The sequence below is a fragment of the Tenrec ecaudatus genome, chromosome 5 (assembly GCF_050624435.1).
Source record: "Tenrec ecaudatus isolate mTenEca1 chromosome 5, mTenEca1.hap1, whole genome shotgun sequence".
NCBI classification, from domain to species: domain Eukaryota; kingdom Metazoa; phylum Chordata; class Mammalia; order Afrosoricida; family Tenrecidae; genus Tenrec; species Tenrec ecaudatus.
Window position 1 is genome coordinate 133,034,963 of NC_134534.1, and position 20,846 is coordinate 133,055,808.

Below are 20,846 nucleotides of genomic sequence, written 5' to 3' on the forward strand. Positions count from 1 at the left end.
CCTTTATGGGGATAGAAAGAACGGTTTCTCCTTTAACATAAATTAAATTGGCATATAATTAATTTATCATACGTTTCCATAATTCAATTATATTAATGAGAGTTGTATGTTCATCACTACAATCAATTTCAGAGCATTTTCCTCCTTTGTGCATCATTATTTTATTTTAAAATTATTAATTTGGAGTTAATACATATATCATTTTATAGTTCAATCATGTCAAGAAGTATTATTGTACAATTGCTACCGCAATCAATTTCCAAACATTTTTCCTGTGCTCCTTGACATCATCTTCCCAACCTTACTGCAAACCTGCCCCCAAACTCCTCCCCACCCCACCCCCAAAAAAACCCACCTTATTTATAAAGGGGCCTCTTGGCACTATATAGACCTAAAGCAAGTTTTCCAAAGTGGGTGATGCCACCCTCTGGGGTCCTGGAATAATCTAGAGGGGTTGAAAAAGCAGATTGCCACATTTTATCCATGTTTATGGACTAGATTACAAAAGTTTTTAATTGCTAGGGGTACACTGAGTTATTCTTCTGAGAAGTGGGTGGTGGGCTCTATTGGGGTGGGACCCTGTCAGACACACTGGTTGGCGTAGTGGTCAGGACCCCAGGGACAGGGACAGTTGCTCTCCAGCTGATACTGAGACTCCGTGTGTTTCAAGAAGAAATGATGCATTCGGGTTTATTTATTTGTGAAATTTATGAATTTTTAAAAGTTAGCAACTAATGTGGAATTTGAAAAAAAATATATGCTGTAGACCTACTATGTTGTGGGTAAAATTGAAGAAGACCTTTACTGAGATGAATCAACACAGTGGCTGTCGTGGTGGGTTCAAGCAAAACAAAAATTGTAGGTACGACGCAGGCGGCGGCGTTTCGTTCTGTGCTCCGTGGTGTTTCCGCAAGTCAACCGGCTCAATGGCACCTCAGACAACGGCAGGCTAATTGGCTCAGCCAGCTGCCACCTTTAAACTTTTGGCCTAAAATTATAAACATGGCAACAGTTGAAAGACAGGGAAATTATATGAACTCTTCAATATTTTAAGCATTTACATTTCTCATTTACTCCTGACACAAATACAAAATTTAGATGACCTATACCTAACCCCAGTGTTGGGTTATTTATGCTGACTTAGAAGCAGTCACGGCAAGAAGCAGGATATGTGTCTGGGTGAAAAGCAAGCAGCATAGGAAAGGGCCAGTGGAGAAGTGAACCTGGCTGCCCGGCCACTTCACTCAGCAGGAGCCCCTGTGCTGCAGGGGTGAAGGCTGGGCTGTGAGTGAAATGTGGGACTAAGCCCCCAGCTTCTCCATGTGGGGAATGGTGTGACCACCTGCTTCTGTAAAGGAGGCAACCTCAGAAGCCCCATGAGTAGGGCCACCTTGTCGAAAGGGGTCACTACAAGTCAGAATGCATGATAACCATGGGTTTTCTTGGCCCACTGGCATTTATAGTCTCTTGTTCCCAAAATTTAACATGACAGACAATAAGTCAATAGGTATAAGTATGCCGGCATATGGTTATCTACTAAGGATGTCTGGTGCTGTCGGATTGGTCCTGACCTCCAGTGATTCTGGGTGCATAAGTCTGCGACAGGCGGCCCTGTGACATCCTCACGGTTGTTACTGTGGTGCAGCCACTCTGTCATTCCATTCTCACTGAGGGTCTCCCTCTCTCCCACCCACCCTCTGCTTTACCAAGCAAGATGTCTTCTTCCAGGGGCTGGTTCCTTCCAGAGTATGTGAGACCAAGTCTGGCCATCCTGCCTCCTAAGGAAAAGTCTTTATTTTTTTCCTAAGGAAAATTCTTACTGGACTCTTCCAAGACAGCCCGAATCTATTCTGTTGGCAGTCCACGGAACTTTCCATTTTCTTTGCCAGCAACACAGTTCAAATGCATTCGTTCTTCTTTCACATCCATTTGAGGCCACTGAGCATATCATGATGTGGTCAGGTGTACTTATTCCTCAGATGAGCTCTTTGCTAGTCAACATTCGAAAGAGGTCTTGTGCCGCCGGTTTGCCCAGTGGAGGTTCATCCTCTGAGTTCCCGACTGCTGCTTCCATGAGCATTGATTGTAGAGCCAAGTAAAATTAAGTTCTTGACAACTTCAGTCATTTATCTCTTGGTATTGTCTGTTGGTCCAATTGTGAGGATTTCGGTTTTGTTTACACTGAGTTGTAATCCAGACCGAAGATTGCAGTCCTTGAGCTTAATCAGCAAGTGCTTTAAGTCCTCCTCATTTTCAGCAAATAAGGTTGTATCATCTGCTGTCAGAGGTTGTTACTAAGCCTTCCTCCAATTCTCAGGCCACATTCTCCCTTTTTCATATCGTCCAGCTTCACAGAATGTTTACTCCGGATACAGATTGAATAGATAATCAGTATTGAAAGGATAGACTCTTGTGCAGTGAGTATTCTGTTGTTGCCTCTTGGTCCAAGTACAGTTTCTGCAGGGGTACAGTGGTCTTCTGGAATTCTTGTTCTTTGTAATGCCCTGCATAGTTGCTTATGATCCACACAGTCAATTGCCCTTGTATAGTCATTACCCATGTAAACATCTTTCTGATATTATCTGCCTTTCGCGAAGACCCATCGGATGTCAGTATGAGATCACTGTTGTACGTTCTCTTCTGAATCTAACTTTAATTTCTGGCAGCTTCCTGTTGATGTACTGTTGTAGTCACTTTTAAATGATCTCCAACAAATCATACTTGATAGCGATACTATTTGATAATTGCTGTCTTCTGTTGGGTCACCTTTCTTTGAACTGGGCACACATAGGGAGCTCTTTCCAATTTTGGGGGCACAGATTAGTGAATGCTTCCCATTTTCTTGAGATGTGCCCTACACTCAGGTGGGTAGACTCATGGTTGTGTGTGGACTTATTTGATGTCCTCCAACTTCAGCCCGAGTGCACAGTCTGCCCCTGCTCTCACTCGGCCGGATGCTGTTGGCTCCTCCATGGTCTCTTCCCACAGATGTCGTCGATTTTTAAACTGTGTCTGCAGTGCGGCGAGGTCCACCTGGAGAGTTGCTGTTTGTGTTGTTGGAAAAAGATGTTTGCCTTGAAGAAGTCTGTTGATCCTGTAAAATTCTATCACGTGATCTTCGTCTTTGTTTCTATCACCAAGGCCATATTTTCCAATAACTGATGAAAGTTTCCAACTCTTTTATTCTTATTCCCAGTAGTAATCAATGCATCTTGATTCCTTCTTTGACCAATTTCAGACTGAAAAAATTGGTAGAATTCTTCAATTTTTTTTCACCAATAGCTTTGGTAGTGGTTGGTGCATAAATGTAAATAATAGTTGTATTAACTGAACTTCCTTGTCGGCCTGCAGATACTGTCTTATCACCGATAGCATTGTACCTTAGGATCTTTTTGATAATGAATGTGATGTCATTCCTCTTGAATTGATCATTCCTGGAGTAGTGAACCATGTGACTGTCTGACTCAGCATGGCCAATGCCAGTCCATTGCAGCTCACTGCCCACAATAGCAATCCATGCATTTCATTCCATTTTTGTTGGCGTCTGATTTCCCTGATTCACACATCATGCTTTCCATGTTCCTGTTATTAATGGATGTTTGCAGTTGTTTCTGCTCATTTTGAATCATCCCTTACTAATACAGACAGTACTAAAGGCATCACAGAGAACATAACATAGGCCTTGGATTTGTACCTCATTCATCACAAATTAGTTCATTTATACAACAACTCTTCATTGGGCACTGGCCCTGAGATATTCCCCGTGCTTAGCATTTGGGTCCCAAGGTGAGGATGACAGGCTCTTGTCTTGAGGATTTCAGATGCTGCGTGCCCGTGAATAGCAAGCATAAAACTAGCTATCACTGATTGAGACCTACCATTACGTGCTATCTCATTTCCCTCTATCAACAGTCCTGTTAAGTTGGCAAGACTATTCACAGTTTATAAGCTACATTGTGCTTTGGGGATACCGCTGGTTGCAATGTGAATAAATGTGGGTGCTGTGCAGGGGGCGGCATCTGCCTGAGGGTTGGGAGAGCACCCCTGAGTTTGCTTCCCTTGTTTTAAGGGTACATACATAGGACTTTCCTGGAGTCCCTGGGGGTTTCCCGCGGGTAACTTGCTCTGCTGGTGCGTTAGGCAGGGTTCTCTGGAGAACCCAAACCAGGACACTTATGATTATAGATACAGAAAGAAAAGGACAGGTTTCTGTAGCAAATTTACAAGAGCAAATGAGTCCACAAAGCAATACAGAAAGCTCAGTCTAACTGCCTATATCATAGGACAGTCAATTTACTGAAGATCCTTCTAATTCACGCTGGCTGCTAGTCCAAGGCTAAGGCCAGGGTAGCAGCCAGTAGGAAGATGAGATGTGGAGGCCTAGCAGAGGCCAGTAGCTCAGTGTAGCGAAGCAGCAGACACGGCAACATGGGACGGCACTGTGGCTTGGAAAGGCACGGAACAGTACGCTCCAGCACTGTCCAGTATAGTCCATGGGTTGGCTTGGCCCACAGGGAGCACAGTACACGTGTAGAGGCAGGGCAGTGCACTGGTCCAGCCACTAGGGAAAAGAGGAAGGGGACAGCCTCTCAACCATTTATCTTGGATGAATCTTCAAAAGAGGCCATCAAGCTGCAACCTCATTGACAGGCTAAACTCCACCTATATCTTCATACGGGTGCCTTGTGGCACAAAAAAACCTAACTGTCATAACTGCTTACTGAAAGGTTGGAGGTTTGGGCCCACCAAGGGGAGCCCCAGAAGGAAGTCTGTCTGATAGTCAACTTCGGCACAATCAGCCTAGAAACCCCCGTGGAGCAGTTCTACTCTGACCCGTATGGGTTTCCCAGATGAAGAAAGACAGTCTGTTCTTATATTGCCAACAGTAGGGAGATTCATGAAGGCTAATGTTGCCCTAAACCTGGATCCTTCAGGGGCATAGTCACCCGGCCAAATGGCCGTCCTTTTGCACATAGTCCTCATTTCTGGACTACCGAGTCACAGTACCTGATGTAAGATACCTGCCTTCCACTGCCGTCTTCTTTTCTTTATGGGTGTGAAATGTTGGTCATATTGGGGAAGGAAGTTTTATAAAGAAAAGTACCTGATTTGGGGACAATTAACCTACCCTTCTTAGAGCCATGGTGGCCCTGTGGAGTAGGCCTTGGGCTACTAACCACATGAGCAGTGTTCAAACCCACCAGCGCCCGGTGGGAGAGAGATGAGGCTGTGTGCTCCTGGAAAGGTTTCCGGGCTTGGGAACCCGAAGGAGCAGTTCTGCTCTGTCCTGTAGAGCTGCTCTGAGTTGGAATTGACGTGATGGTGATGGGTTTGCATTTATTATTTCATTCTTGGGTTCAAAATAATTTTGGTTGTTTTTCTTTACTTTAGGTGAATTAAGATGAAACTGAACTCCAAAGTGTTAAAGTGATTTCCTTATCTCAGCATTTTAGTTTCTATTTTTAATGATGGTGTGGGCGACTCTTTACAAAACAATTTAGTTTCTCATTCAGGACTTTACGTAATCCTTGTGCAGTCTCCTCTGTGTAACTGCGCTCCCCGCTCCTGCTCCTTTCCGTTTGTCCTTCATTCCAGTTCCTTCCCCCTCAGAGCTCTGTTTGGCAGCAGATGCTGCCCTGGTCCCCTGTGGCTGTTGACTCTGAGAAGAGCATCCTTTGGGCCAGATACTGCTCACTTGACGGACCTCACTCTTCTTTCCTGCCTGAGTCTCATGAACTATATTCAGCATTGGTTTCCTGTTGAGAGTAGTTTGTGCGTCTCCTGTGTTTTGGACTTAAGAGACACCCCATAGTTGTAACCAGCACAAAATTAAGGATTAGCATGTCTCTGGTGGTGCCATGGGCAAGTGTGGATTGCAACCCAAGAGCCAGCTGTTGCAATCTGCTTGCTGCCCTGTGGGAAAAGACCTGGTGCTCTGCTCCGGTTGACTGCAGCATAGGAGACCTGTTGGGGCAGTTTTCCTTGGTCTGATGGGTTCCCTTTTTGAGTTGGAGTCAAGTGGATGATACCTAACAATAACAAAGCAGAAGAATGCCCCATTGGCATTTCCTGAGATAATTTTAGGTGGAGCCAGATGGAAGTGGAAAATTAAAATTGAACAAGGATAAGCTTCTTTTTAAAAAAAGTTCTTGTGTTAATGGATGGATGTATGGATTGTGATAACAGTTGTATGAACCCCCAATAAAATGATTTTTAAAAATTAAAGAAAAAAATAGAGCATGTCCTAAGTTGGATACACAATGAAATAATTATAATTGTTTTCTTTTAATCAATAAAAAAATTTGTGCAATCAAGAAAAAAAATTCTTGTGTCATGGCAAGGAATTGGTTTTAAGTTTGGTTTTAGTATATCATAGCACCTCTTTAATACTTAGCATTTTAATACTTTAATACTCTTTAATACTTAGCATTCCCATTTTCCCATTTTCTTTGCAAAGAGAGCAGACTTAGAAGTTTGCTTTATATCTCATCTACCTCAATTAGCATACTTTTTGTTGCATCTATTTTTACAAATGTCATGACACACGTTAGAGGTTTTCTTTGGAAGGTAGATCATTAAAAAAATTTTTTTAATATGGGAATTTTTTCTTAAAGGTGAGCTGTCATTATTAACTATTTTGATAGAAGATTCTATAGAAGAATCCTGATCTAAAGGTGGGGGAATGGGAATACCAAACAGGATTTCAAATTCGGTGAACTCTGGGCTTTCTGGAGCTTTGGAGTCTCCATGGTTCCCTAAATTTATTGCCTGGGAAAAGCTTTAAACCTTAAACCAGAAGTATCCCCGGAAGTCCTTTTTATACCAAAGAATAGTTCAACTTAATTTTAAAATTAAGTAAAGAAGAATGTCTGCCTTGAGCAGTCTGTCCCCTTGAGAAATTAGCACAGCAGAACAAGTGTGGCACTGGTGGAGGGGTAGGGTGGGCGCAACAAGGAGGCTGCTGGGGGGGGGGGGGCGATTGTGGACCTTGAAGAATGAACTTGCTGCCCCGCGTTGGCAGGCAGACAGGTCAGTCGGCGCCTTCTGCCCGGACTGGAATGGTAACAGTCACAAAACAATAAAAGAAAACCGTGAGCCGGCGTAGGGAACGATGTACAGATATTAATTAAGTAGTTAATAGCATTGACTAACATTAGACAAAAGTCCTCAGGTGGGATGTGGCTCAGGCTCAGGAAATAGCCCTTCTCTGTACCCTGGACTCACTCGTGGTTTTCCCTTTCGCCCCACCCGACCCTGCAGGGAACTGGGGTTTCTAGAGCAGCTCAGGATCACCCACAACACGGACATATTTATCGGGATGCACGGAGCCGGCCTGACCCACCTGCTCTTCCTTCCGGACTGGGCTGCGGTGTTTGAACTGTAAGTGTGCGGGGCTAGTTGGCGCGGCCGAGAGATGCTCCGTCACAGGGAAGCCAGCTCCGTGGGCACGGAGGGGAAGCAGGAGGCAGTGCCAACATTTTCAGGTCTGCCGCTTGCCGTGCACCCAGGACGCAGACTTTGTCCTCAGCTCCCTCCCCACGCACAGGCTATGAAAAAAGCCTGCCCCGCATGGCCCCGGGCTCAGTGAGCTGCCCTCGGAGAGAAGCGCAGCCGGTTGTGTTGCTCTGCCTCATGCGCAGTGGCGTCACGCAGGGATTTCCAGGGTACTGCCATCGCTAAGGGGAGGTGGCCTTCCGAACCCCAGCTCTTCCACCCTTGCCTTACCAGTGGCAGTTACCTTGTGTCCAAATAGCTTGATCTCCTGATTGGGTTTTGAAAACAATTAGACTCGGTGTCTAAGTGGTGGGGACTCTTGAGAAAAAGTTTTCACCAACTGTCACTCTCTTCCAAACCACCCACTGTGCGCTTAATCTCCAGGGTGATTCTGCTCTGTCACAAGGGCCTCTCTGATTGGAGTCACCGTGATGACTGCCAGTCGGCCAGCCTTAAGTCAGCAGCCAGGCCGCCCATCAGCCGCGGCACCACCTCGACCATCTCGCCCTCCCCTGTCTCGATCGAGAGGGAAAGAGAGTGTGTAGATATAGATATATAAGTATATATATACACACATTTATCTCTATATTGCCTATGTCTATAGAGTATAAATGTATACATATTTACATATATACACATACACATCTTGTGTGTATATATACCATATATACATATGTTGATATGTTAATAATACATAGATCTATATGGAGAGAAATGTGGGGCTTTATAAATATATAAAAATATGTATATATATACATACACATCTCTATAGATAGACCTATGTAGAAATGGTGATATATAGAGATGTCTGTACATGTATATTTGTATTTATATTTGAGTACATATACACATACACAGTTCACTTCAAAATGTTGGTGGGAAAATTCCATTATCCATTAATTCAACTTTCCCACTGAACTTTTTGTATCCCCGCCCTAGTATATATCTCTGAGAAATAGGTAGATAATTATGGATTCTTCCTGATGTCTTTCTCAAAGAGAGATGGGAAAAAGTTGAGAAAGCTTAGACCTGGGAATTCAGCTTCTGCTCCCTCCATGCAGCGGCTCAGCGGTCTTGAATGGGCTTCCTCTGCCACAGCCACCTGCTTATCTCTCTGGGCCGACATCTAGCAGCCAGATTGAGTGTGACTCCCCGGGGAGCTGGCCTGGCTGTTGTCTTTATGGAAGCAGCGCTCCAGACCTTTCCTTCGGTGACACTGCTGGGCGGGTTTAGACCACCAACATTTTCCTTATCAGCTCAGGGCTAGCTCTTTGTGCCCCGCAGGGTCCTTATCTGTCACAGACAGAGACATTTCCATGAAGCCTGTCAGAACTGGAGCTTGATAGAACTGCCTTGTTTTCCAGAGTCTCACAAGTTTCCTGCAACCTTTTTAGCACACATTTCTGTGGAAATGGTTGGCGTTTTCTTTTCCTGTTTCTGGCTTTGCGTGGTTTCCAGGTTTCACAGGTTTGCTGTGTAAGGCAGTACAGAGGTCATGGCCAGTCAACCCTTTTGATAATGGGCCGCCTCACCGTTCTTTACCCTACTCTGAATCTAGTTCTGAGGTGGTTTAAAAAAATAATGCCCTGTCTTATTTTGTGTTTACAAGTCCCTTTGGGTGAGTATGTTGAAGGGTGCACTTCCCCAACCTGTTGACTGCCACCAGGTCTGGTGGCAGCCTCATGTGCGAGCGCCCTCTGCCCTTAGGTACAACTGCGAAGACGAGCGCTGCTACTTAGACTTGGCCAGGCTGAGAGGTGTCCACTATGTCACCTGGCGGCGGCGGGACAAAGTCTTCCCTCAAGACAAGGTAACGCTCACCCACAACCCTCACCTTGATTTGCTTTCTAATTGGTGTTAAAAGGATGGAATGGGTCACAGGAAGAACCGTGATTGCATTTTAATCCCACGGCACTCTGTTTTTCCTTCCCTGGGCTGGTGCGGTTTCATGCTTCTGTTGAACAACTTAGGGCAGGAAAGGAAAACTAACAACTCTGTATCTTCAATGGCAATAGGACAACCTTGTGAAGATGGGGCCTATAAACAGCTATCAAAAGAACCGTGGTGCAGAGTGGGTTAGTTCCTCAGCTGCTAGCCACAGGGTCTGTGGTTCAAACCCATCAGCCTCTCTTAGTGGGAAAGATGTGGCGGTCGACTCCGTAGAAGATCATAGCCTGGCAGCCCTAGGGTGGCTGGAGGGTGGCTATGAGTCTAAGTCAACTGGATGGCCATGGATTTGGTTGGGTTGGTTGGTTGGTTTTTGAGAACTATTCAGGAATCAGCCTATCCCAAAACACTGCCTGGTTTTGTCAATAAAGTTTTATTGGAACCCGGACATACACGTTATTTTATGGGTTGTCTTTGACTATCTTTGTACTGCAGCAGAGTTGAGTATCTGTGACAGAGATTGGATGTTTCACAAAGTTCAATTTACTTATTACCTGGTTCTTGAAGGAAAACATTTGCTAATGTTTGACAGATCACAAATGAAAATATGTGCTTGGGAAAAATGGAAGGACCTTCTCTTTGTACTAATGACCTTCACTACTTGTAAATGTATGTCTGATTTGCTTTTTAGGGCCACCACCCAACTCTGGGGGAGCACCCGAAGTTTACCAACTACTCTTTTGATGTAGAAGAATTCATGCACCTTGTCCTCCAGGCTGCAGACCATGTGTCACAACACCCCAAGTGGCCATTTAAGAACAAGCGTGATGAGCTATGAATGTGTTGAGTCCGTTTGCAAAAAGAGAGTATTTAAACCAGTCACATCCAGATTCACTAACATACCTGGATTCACATTGAAATCAGTAAAGAAGACAGCCCAACTACCCTGTTATTTGCTATCCCAAAATGACATTTTCTGTCCTCAAACCTACCCTCAAGAGAACACTTGTTTTATAGTTTTTAAGTCAGCGGTTCTCAACTTGTGGGTCGCGACCCCTATGTGGGGGTCGAACGACCTTTTCACAGGGGTCGCCCGCTTTATAACAGCAGCAAAATGACAGTGATGAAGTCGCAATGAAAATAACTTTATGGTTGGGGCGTCACCACCACATGAGGGACTGTCTGAAAGGGTGGTGGCATGAGGAATGTTGAATCACTGCTTTAAGTGTTTTTGTGGTTTTTGTATCGTTACTCTATGAGGATGATACTTTTGCACTGGGGACTTTACTGTTTGTAGTTTAAACACTAGTCGTGGGCTCTCTGGGCTAACTGCCCTCGGTGGCTTCTTTCGGGTTGGTGTGACCCCGCTGTTACCCTCCTCTTCCCCTGGGCCTCCCACATGGGACCAAACAAGATCCTTCGTGATGCTCATGATCCGCCTCCCAAGCGTGCTGTAATATGTGAGAGTAATTGTGAATTTTTACTTTTTCAATTACATGAATACTAACGACAGAATTACTTTATAAAATCGTTCTACATTGAATCATGTTAGTTGCAACAGTATTAATAACTGAGTGGAAACCGTTCAACTTTTTCTCTTTTTTCCTCTAATTGCTACTTCATTTTTTTAAAAAAGTGACTAATACAGTTTCACAAATACTAATTGCCCTGTTATTGTAGCTAGACTGCCAGAGAATTCGACCAACAGCAAAAAAATGTACAAGCGCGCCCAGTTGTTGCAAGTGCAGACGAAGCCACGTGCGCTGAGTCCCTAAGACGGTTCAGAGTCAAGCACGGGGGGTGGGGGGTGGGTGGGGGGGGTGGGGGGGGTCTTGGAGGCACATTGAAACACGTAAGCTGGGCTCACGGAAATGCGTTTCTTGTTACAAGTAACTTCAGGGATTCAGAAAAGTACATTTCTGCTGAAACACTGCCCACAAATTTTATGGACACTTTGGTCCCTCCTGAGTGTCACCGACGCAGTTTGCATTCCATGTCCTAGTGCCGCCTCTGGCTGCACCTCCTTCTCAGTCTCCCGCTCGCCGGGCACGAGAGCTCCTGCAGGTCTTTTTGGTGAGGCAACCCACAGCACACGCTTTTTGAAGACTGTGGTTTGGTTCTCTGTCCAGGCTAATGGACCTTGTTATAGCTCACGTTATAAACTCACTGCCCTCGAGGCCAGGCCGCCTCAGTGACCCTCTGTGGGTTTATGAGACTAACTCTTTCGGGGACTAGAAAGTCTAGTCTCTCCCGCAGAGCTGCTGGAGGTTTTGAACTGCCAGCCACGGGGATTGCAACCCAGCGCATAATCACTACACCACCAGGGCTCCTCCAGTTACAAGCACATCGATTTTATTCTACCATCAGAATCCAGATGCATTTCCGGTGAATTCTCTGTTGAATCCTTTTAATCAGCTCCATGTTATGTGAATCAAGAACCAGAAGAAACCATGTTTTCCATTGGTCTGTATTTGAATAATACAATTCCCAAATCATGTATTTGATTTTTCATTTCCACGTGTATCATATGTAACAAATACACAGGATAACAATGAACCTCAAGTTCTATAGGACTATGTGTACCTTGTAGATGATCATCTCACTGGCTTCTTCTTAGCAGGGGAGAGTGTGTGTATTGAATGTATCCATCAGATGCAGATATCTGTTGGTTGTATATTTGTAACTGCACACAACTGCACATGTGCATCAGCTACCTCTGTTAGTGTGAAAGGATTCGATGTTGATTTTTGTAACAAAGCCAGAGAAGCCACACGAAGATAATTTCACCCTATCAGTGAATGAGCCAATTCAAACCGAGAAAGAATGAAGCAAGCCATCAGAAAGTGCCAGCGAGGGCAGACGCCTCGGGAAGGCTGTCCCATTCTTCGATGGCATCCATTTATGATTGTTGTGTGAACTTTAATTTCTCTCTCTCTCTCTCTCTTTTTTTTTTAAATCAAACTGGATAGATTGTGAATGCAAAGTGTACATGTTATTAATATTTGAGTAAAGATGAGTGGCTTTTAAATTTTAAATAGAGGGATAGCAAATGACAGCAGTACTAAGATAAATATATGTTTCTTTTTTGAGTTGTTAAGTTGAGAGAGAGAACGAGAATACTGGGCAGGAGCCAAATGGCCCACAAAGTCTAAAGTATCAAGTGCCCTTTTCCTAGATCATGAACTGTTTCCTAGAGCTGAGGGCTATTTATTAAACTGTGGGTAACAAGGAAGCCTCGCGGCCAATGCTGTGGTGAGGATCTCGATATTGCTCAAGAAAGGGAGTTATAATATATTTGGAATATTTAAATAGCAGGTGTTACTACTGGTCAGCATGCAGAATACCAGAATTTCCACTGGGGATGTGTTTCACAGAAGAAGTGTTTGTGAAGACAGCATTCCCCCTTGAATCAGTGTTGGGAGAGACGTCTGAAGGAACTCTGGGAAGAAGCACTTCTTCAGGCTTTTCCGACCTCCTTTTAAGAAGCATGTCGGGAATGTCATTCAATAGCATAACAAGCATTTCAGAAACTGCCAGCAATTTTTTAAAATGATAAATAACTATATTTGCATATGTCACATTTAAAGAGAATAATCTTTGTATGAAATAAATATAAATATTTTAAGAGAAACAAATATATTTGACACTTAAGGAATTAGTTTTCATCAGACCTTTTATAGGAACAAAAGAAAGTATTCAAATTGTCATAAAGTTTTTAGGTGTAAAGACTTCTCTTTGTATTGATTAAGTCTGTAAAACGGATGTATTTCAACTATTTGTACATTTTGGTATGGCTTTGGAATGGAATAAATTTTATATTTTATGTGAATGTCAATTTTTCATTTTTTTTGTGCGTGTGTCAGAATGTTATTTGCTTACTTTTTGGACAATGTACGAATTTTTAGTTATAAAAATCTAAGCCAATTAGTGATGAATTTACTGTAACTAAAAATTACACCGTACATTTTTTAGCATGTTATTATGTACTGCTTTTATAAATGGTTTGGGGCATAATGCTTACAAAATAGCCACATGAAGGATTGTTCTAATTTATGCATGAAACAGGGACTTCTTTAAAGGCCACGGAACTCCTGGTCCACAGCCAGGCTCTCCCATTCACTTACTCCTTTGGTCAGTAACTAGTGAACTACTGTTGTGCCAGGCATGAGGCTCAGACACACAGCAGAGAAATGGGAGACACCAATTGTTGTCCTCCTGGAGTTTACATCCCAGCAGAAGAGATGGGAATTAGGAAAATACACTGCCTTTATTTTATTTTATTAATCATTTTATTGGGGCCTCTTTGTGTATGTGTTGTTATTTTTTTTAAATTAACTACTTTTATTGGGGGCTCTTACATCTCATCACAATCCACGCAATCATCTGTTGTGTCAAGCACATTTGTACACATGCTGCCATCATCATGTTCAAAGCATTTTCTTTCTACTTGAGCCCTTGATATCAGCTCCTCATTTCCCCCCTCCCTTCCACATCCTCCTTCCCTCATGGACCCTTGATAAGTTATAGATGATCATTTTCATATCTTACATTGTCCTCTGTTGCCCTTCACCCACTTTTCTGTTGTTTATCCCCCTGGGAGGGGCATATAGGTTGATCCTTGTGATTGATTTCCTCTTTCTCTCTCCACCTTCCCCTTATCGCCTGGTATTCTCATTGTTGACCCTGAAGGGTTATTTGGGGGCTCTTACAGATCTTAGAACAATCCAAAAATCAATTGTATTAAGGACACATGTACATCTGTTGCCATCATCATTTTCATAACATATCTTTCAACGAGCCCTTGATATAAGCTCCTTTTTTCCCCTCCCTCCCCCAAGTACACTGCCTTTATAACCAGACATTTGATCAGTCTTTTTTATAGAGAAAAGAAGTTCCCTGAGCCATGATGCTCTTGGGTGGTTCTGAGGTACAGTTCATATCTAGAAAGCAGGGGGATACTCAACTCTCTCCCTGTCGTGAGGAATGCTCAAAGGGGAGAGTGTGAGTGTGATGTCTCAGCGGACTCCAGGGGGATCCGCCGAGGCGCTTCCTTTGCTCTCCCCGCTCTTAAGAGTCACAGGGTTTGCTTTTGCTGGGAACGTAGACAGCAAAACACAGTCAACAGTTTGAACGAGTACAATCCAGTGACCGATTACGTTCATCGAGTTGTAGAATCATTCTCCCACTTTTTTGAGTTTTTCCCTTTCCCCTGAACATAAACTCACTGCAAACCATCCCCCCCCACCCAAGTTCCTGTTTAATAGTTTGATTTTTGCTCTCACTTTGATCCCCAAAAGCTAGACTTTTAAGAGTCTTGCATTGGTTAAGGTTATATGTCATCTTGGGTAACCCACGGTTCTCAGGGGTCTGGCAGATAGTCTGGAAGCATCCTCTGTGTTGTGATCTGATGCTAGCAGGCAATCATTTGAAAGGGACATTTCCTTAGGGACATGGCCTGCTTACAATATAACTGAATATTCTGGCAAAGGTGGCCCCTGCTCAATTCTGTATCTGACTCATCGCCTCTGACCCCTGGTCCTTTGGACTTGAGCCAGCAGCCTGCTGTCTGCCCTGCAGGTTTTGTGATTTCTCAGCCTCTATAAGTGCATAAGCCATTTCCTTGAAATAAATCTATAACCACAAGGGGACTTCAAAAAGCTCATGGGAAAATAGAATGCAAACAATGGTTTTTCCTCCTGTAGAGGACCCAGCCCTAGACAATGCTCTAGACATTGTCTAGCTAAAGTGTTGCTTGCCTTTAAGGAGACTTCAGGGCATATTATTGGTTTAAGTTTTAAATATTAATTCAAGGCAGTAGTTTCAGGAGCTTACTTATTCTCATAGCTCCAGGAAATCTGAAGTCCTAGAGAATTTAAAATTCGGTGCTACATTCCCTGCCTCCCTCCTTGGATCAGAATTCATCTATAGCAGCTGTTCTCAACCTGAGGGTCGTGACCCTTTGGGGGTGGAATGACTCACAGGGGTCACTCGATTCATAACAGTAGTAAAATTACAATGAAGTAGCAATGAAAATAATTTTAGGGTTGGGGTCATTACCACATGAGAAACTATATTAAAGGGTCTCGGCATGAGGAAGTTTGAGAACCACTGGTCTAGAGAGTAACCTAGGTGTTCAGTAATGGTAGCTGAGCACCATCCAGTCCTGGCCTCATAGCAAAGGGAACCGTTGTTCTTGAAGGCAATTACTACACATCGCATGTCCTCCAGGTCCTAACTCATGACCTTTGGCCATCTTATCCAGAAGGGCCAGACATTGGAGAAGGACATCTTCCTTGGTGAAGTCCAGGGTCGGTGAAAAAGTGGAAGACACTCAACAAGAGGAATTGACATAGTGGCAAAGATTGTGAGGTTTCAGTCTGTTGTATCTGAGGTCGTCCCGAGGCAAAGCTGACTCCCTGCCACCCAACAAGCGGCAACACATTCCTGACTCTTCTTTGTGCTCCAGGTGGAGAGAGACCATCTGGCCACCGGCACGCTTCTAAGACCCGAAGCACTACACCATGGAGTAGAAGGTAGAGCCCCCATTCATCACGTTACTTGACTAATTAACGGGAGTCCTGTGAAATTTTGACCCTGAACCTCCAAACTAAGGAAGTGAGTCTTGGGAGGGTTTGATGGGTATCAACAGTCCAAGCCCTCTGTTCTGGGACACTGAACTCACGTGGTTGGTAGATGCAATCCAGTTGGTTCCCTCCCTGTGGACAACAGAAGGAAGAATGGGAAAGACTGGGAAGACGGAGCAGGCTGTCCACATCTGCCATTGAAAACCTCACGAATAGCAATGGACTATTTGCTCATTCATAGCCTTCAGTGGTTTTAGAAATGTCAAATTATTTGTTGCGATATTCAGATAATTCCTTTTTTGGGGGGCACTAGCAATCCTTTCAGGTTGGTCCCTAAGTCTTTTTGTTTTTAATAGCGTCCTGATCCCTTCCTGATCACACTAACTTGAAGGTTAGCAGTTTGAAATCTGGTGCTGCTTAAGAAAGGCCTGGTGATCTAATTCTATAAAGATTATGGCAAACTAACAACTTTGGAAGGATGCTACTGTGTAACACATGGAGTTGCTGCACATCGTAATTGGCTAAGTGCTGCTTTGTGGCACAAGCTCACCTTGTAACCCTGACCCTAGCCTCGACCTAGAAGCGGTCATTTCTTCAGGGATTCCTGGCTCCTTGGAGAGAAAACAGTTTTTAGGCAGCACAGTTTCAGCAAGATAGTTGGGATATTGAGCCTTTTCTAAGCCTCAACCAGGTAACCAAAGTGGAAGGAAACCATCAGGACACGCCCACCCACCTTTCCCGCATCTCAAACGTTAGATGTGTGGTACTCGATGTGAGTTCTTTGATCTGACATTTGTGTCTTTTCTGGCCCTGGTGGCGACAATTTTGTTGAGAGGGTTTTTGGGTTTTTAAGGCCCAAGCATAGAGAGACTAGGAGAAGAAGGCTACCTGACAAACCCTAGGGAACTGGGAAACAGAAACGCGTCGTCTTAGCATCTGCATGGGAGAGCCAGACAGTGAACCAAGGAAACCAGAAGACAGGATGCGTTTGGGTTCTGGCTCTGACAAAGGGAAGGGGAAGCCTTGTGAGCTCCGGAGCAATGAACACATCTTTCTTAGAGAAGGACAGCCAGAATGCGCCTTGGAAGCAAGGACAGCAAGAGTTGGCCTCACATCCTTTGGAGGAGGGAGTTGTCCTTCCTAGAGAAGGACTACATGCTTGGTGAAGTAAAGGCTTAGCTAAGAAGGGAGCACCCTCAACCAGGCAGGCCCTGGCTGCACCAACGGGCAGGACCATGGGTAGTGAGCAGGACCCAGGTCCTGGCAGGGATTTGTTCTCTTGGAACCTACTCGCCTGCCCAGCGTCTCAGGCTCATTACAAAATGACCTGGTGTAAGCTACGCAGAACCCTCAAAAGACGGGGGGACAGGAAGCATGTGGCAAGTCTCTTCTAGAAGCCAGTGTAAGAAGAGAGCTTCGCACAGGGTGGTCAGAAGTGCTTGAAGGAGCACTCTCCTCACCTGCCCCCCCACTCCCTCGGTAGGCAAGGAGGGCAAGGGTCTGCATACTTTCCCTGTAAAGGACAAGGTTGCAAACAGAGTAGACTTTCTAGGCCATGGACAATCTCCGTCATTTATTATTAAATTTTGTTTTCTTTGCCACCCAACACCACCTTTTCAAAATGAAAAAAAAAAAGAACGCAGCTTTAAGAGCCCCCAATAAAATGATTTTAAAAATCAATAAAAATGTAAAAACCTTGACGAGGTTTGAGCAGAAAGCGGAGACAGGAGGGAACGTACTCAAGGCAACACAGCTAGTGCATAGGAGACGGCTATGACCCAGGGCTTTCTTTGCGAGGAGGCTCGGTTACGCAGGGAAACCAGTTGCTGTCAAATTGACTTTGGCATCATGTGTGTCAGGATAGAACTGGGCTCCACTGGGTGTTCAATACCTCGTCTTTCAGAATTAGATCGCCAGGCCTTTCTTCAGCAGGTGGACGTGCACAGTGAACCTTTCAGTCACTAGCCAACTGCATTAACTTTTTACTCCACCCAGGGATTCCTAGGCAGGTAATTGCAATATTAAAAAGTGTGAAATCAGCAAAAATACAAATTCTTACCCCCTACCATCGAATGGATTCTGACTCATCGAACTACCCCTGTGGGTTTCGGGAACTGAATCTTTACAGGAATAGAAATCTTTATGTGGAGCAGCTGGTGGTTTAGAACCACCGACATTGTGGTTAGCAGTCCAGCTGTGAACTCAGTAAACCAACAGGGCTCAAATGTAGAATGGGGAGTTAGTCTTGTAGTAAGATCCCTTCTTGAAGTTGCCAAAGTATTCTTGGAAAAAGAGTGGAGAATTTGGAAAATGCTTGCTATTTCTAAACTAGGAGTCTGAGTCTCAGTTTAAGAGTCTAAATCGTCTCAGGCATACTTGCCCTAATGAAGCCATTTGATTAAAATAAACTACTCCAAACCAAGTGACATTGCCCAAACCCAAACCCAAACCAAACCCACTGACCTCCAGTCGCAGCTGATGCATTTCACCAGAACACAAAATGCTTTCTTCTCTTTCAGCTCATTGGAACGTGTTGAAGGATTTTACGACCTCAGGCGCTTACTGCAATCTTGCTCTGGGCAGTAATGCACAGTATGGACACTAGGTGGCAGCCAAACTCTTCCAATGATCCCCTTGTGGTCTGTTGCCCCATTATGGATTCCAGGCACCTGAGAGACAGTCTGTGCATGATGGATTTGTTTCATTCCTGGCTCAAGGGAATGTGGGAAAATAACCGAGGATGAGTTTCAGACTTAAGTGTGTAATTTCTTAGATTAAGCCAGTCCCTGACTCATGTATAATATCTCTCGATTACATTTCCTGCAAAAAGCACCTGCCCAGGGAAGAGAATTTCTAGCGACACCCCCCCTTTATGTTACTGACGTACAGGGGAATCTGGTTGGAAGCGAACTCTATTGTAGGATCTACAACTAGTATATTCGCTTGTTAATTTTTTAAAAAGATCATTTTATTGGAGGCTCTTACAGCTCTTGCTACAATCCATGTATCCATTGTGTCAGACACATTTGTACATATGCTGCCGTCATTCTTTTCTAGACATTTACTTTTTGTTGAGCCCTTGGGATCAGCTTAGCTTAATTCTTCTTACGTAGGAATTTGTTTTGTACTGGCCTTTTAAATTTTCATGTACACAACTGCTGTTATCAGAACAGCACTGAGAACCAGAACAAACCCTGAGCAGAGTTTTTCCTTGAAAGCGGAAGTCCTAAGAAGTAACAAGCATGCCTTTTGGAGAGCTAGTGAGCAAAAGCCCCGTTGTTGCGAGTCCACACTGATTCATGGAGGCCTGGGTGCGTGAGAGAACTGGGCTCCCCTGTGCTTGTTGGGGCTAGGTGCTGTGGGTGGATGCTGACGCATGCACAACGGAAGGAAACGCCGTCAGGTCCTGCACCACCTCACCGTGGTTGCCACGTCTGAGCCCATTGTCGCAGCCACCACTCTTGAGGGCCGTCCTCTTTTCAAGGGAGCGGTTTCTCCCCACCCATCACTTGTCCAAAGTATGTCCTCCTCAGGTCGAAGGAGCATTCTGGCCTCTTCCAGGACAGAGCTGTTCTTTCTTCTGGTGTATTCAGCAGTCTTCAGTAACACCATCTTTCACAGGAACCCCGGTGCAGTGTTCCTCAGTAGTCCAGCGCGGGCGTGCAGATGGGGGTGGGGTGGGGGCTTGGGTCCCGTGTGCTTTTTCACACTTTAGGTCACAGGCAGCAGGTTTACCCAACCAATACAACGCGTCCTTTGGGTTCTTTATGGCTATTGCCCGTGTTGATTGCTAATTCCGGGTAAGAGGAAATCCTCCGATCTTCTCTTGGTTTATCATGAAGTTGCCTATGGGTCCAGGTGTGAGGATTTTGGTTTCTCTAAGTTGAGGTCTGCGCTAGGCCGAAGGCTGTTGTCTTTGATCTTCACTGATTTCCTTTCAACAACTAGAAAACATCCTTTCTGATAGAGAGATTTCAATACCAGATCAAAACCCCAGCCCTCAAACTCCCAGCCCAGCTGCTATCCAGTCAGTCCTGGCCCTGGAAGCCGCCCTGCCAGGTTTGGTGGTTTGACTGTGCCCAAGGGGTTAAGATCTCTCACCAGGGCCAAGCTATAGAAGCTCCCTCTGTGCGAGGTCGGTTTATGAGCCACATCGGAACCATTAATGGACCACTTATGTACTTAAGCTATGAACTGGGGTTTCCTTTCCACACCATCCAAACAGCCCCCCAAACCTACTGCCATCGAGTCAGCAGGAGCAGCGCTCCAGGTACAGTCACCTCCACGTTACACGACCGAGATAAAAGCTACTGAGGACGGTGGGCAACTGGCATCGAGGGCAGCGCCGAGTCTGGATGCCCCGTACAGCTGTGACCACTCCATCGGCCGGCCAACGGTCGGTAAGAAGCTAGTGTCGCTTCCAGAAAACTTGGGAAGTCAACTGCGGGGACACAATCCTGTCCACCCGGGAACAGCGGTTCAATAACGGCGCCAGCGGAAGCGGGCTGCGTGATGCGAAGCCATTGGACTAGCGATCAGCAAGTCCAGACGAAGTTCCAGGTGACAAGAGGATAACAAGGGCGGTGCGGGGAAGTACTGAGCAGACAGAAGGCAAGACAGGAAAAGGCCGCGATGCCTGCTGGGGAGCAGGGGGCGGCAGAGAACAGCCAAGGTAACAAGTTCCCATCCTGCTGTGGGGACGCTGCCTCCCTTATGGCCCCCGGAGGGCGGGGGAGGGACACAGGGAAGGAGGGGGGCAAGCCCCGAGTCACAGGATGAGCAATTCCACATCGAAAAGGGGCGGGGTGTGAATCCTCTGGGAATGGCATTTCGTCTTCGCCGCGGTTTTTCAAACATGCTCGGGGGCACAGTGCCCACGGA

The 20,846-nt window shown here is 45.1% G+C and overlaps 1 protein-coding gene across 1 annotated transcript in view; it reads left to right on the forward strand.

The window, feature by feature from the left end:
* Positions 1–11,182, forward strand: part of EOGT (EGF domain specific O-linked N-acetylglucosamine transferase) — a 50,890-nt gene extending 39,708 nt beyond the window's left edge. Inside the window, exons 15-17 of the mRNA XM_075549908.1 lie at positions 7,261–7,380; positions 9,202–9,304; positions 10,073–11,182. Of these exons, the coding sequence (XP_075406023.1) occupies positions 7,261–7,380; positions 9,202–9,304; positions 10,073–10,219 (370 nt within the window). The 3' untranslated portion in view covers positions 10,220–11,182. The remainder of the gene's footprint in view (positions 1–7,260; positions 7,381–9,201; positions 9,305–10,072) is intronic.
* Positions 11,183–20,846: the final 9,664 nt, after the last annotated feature.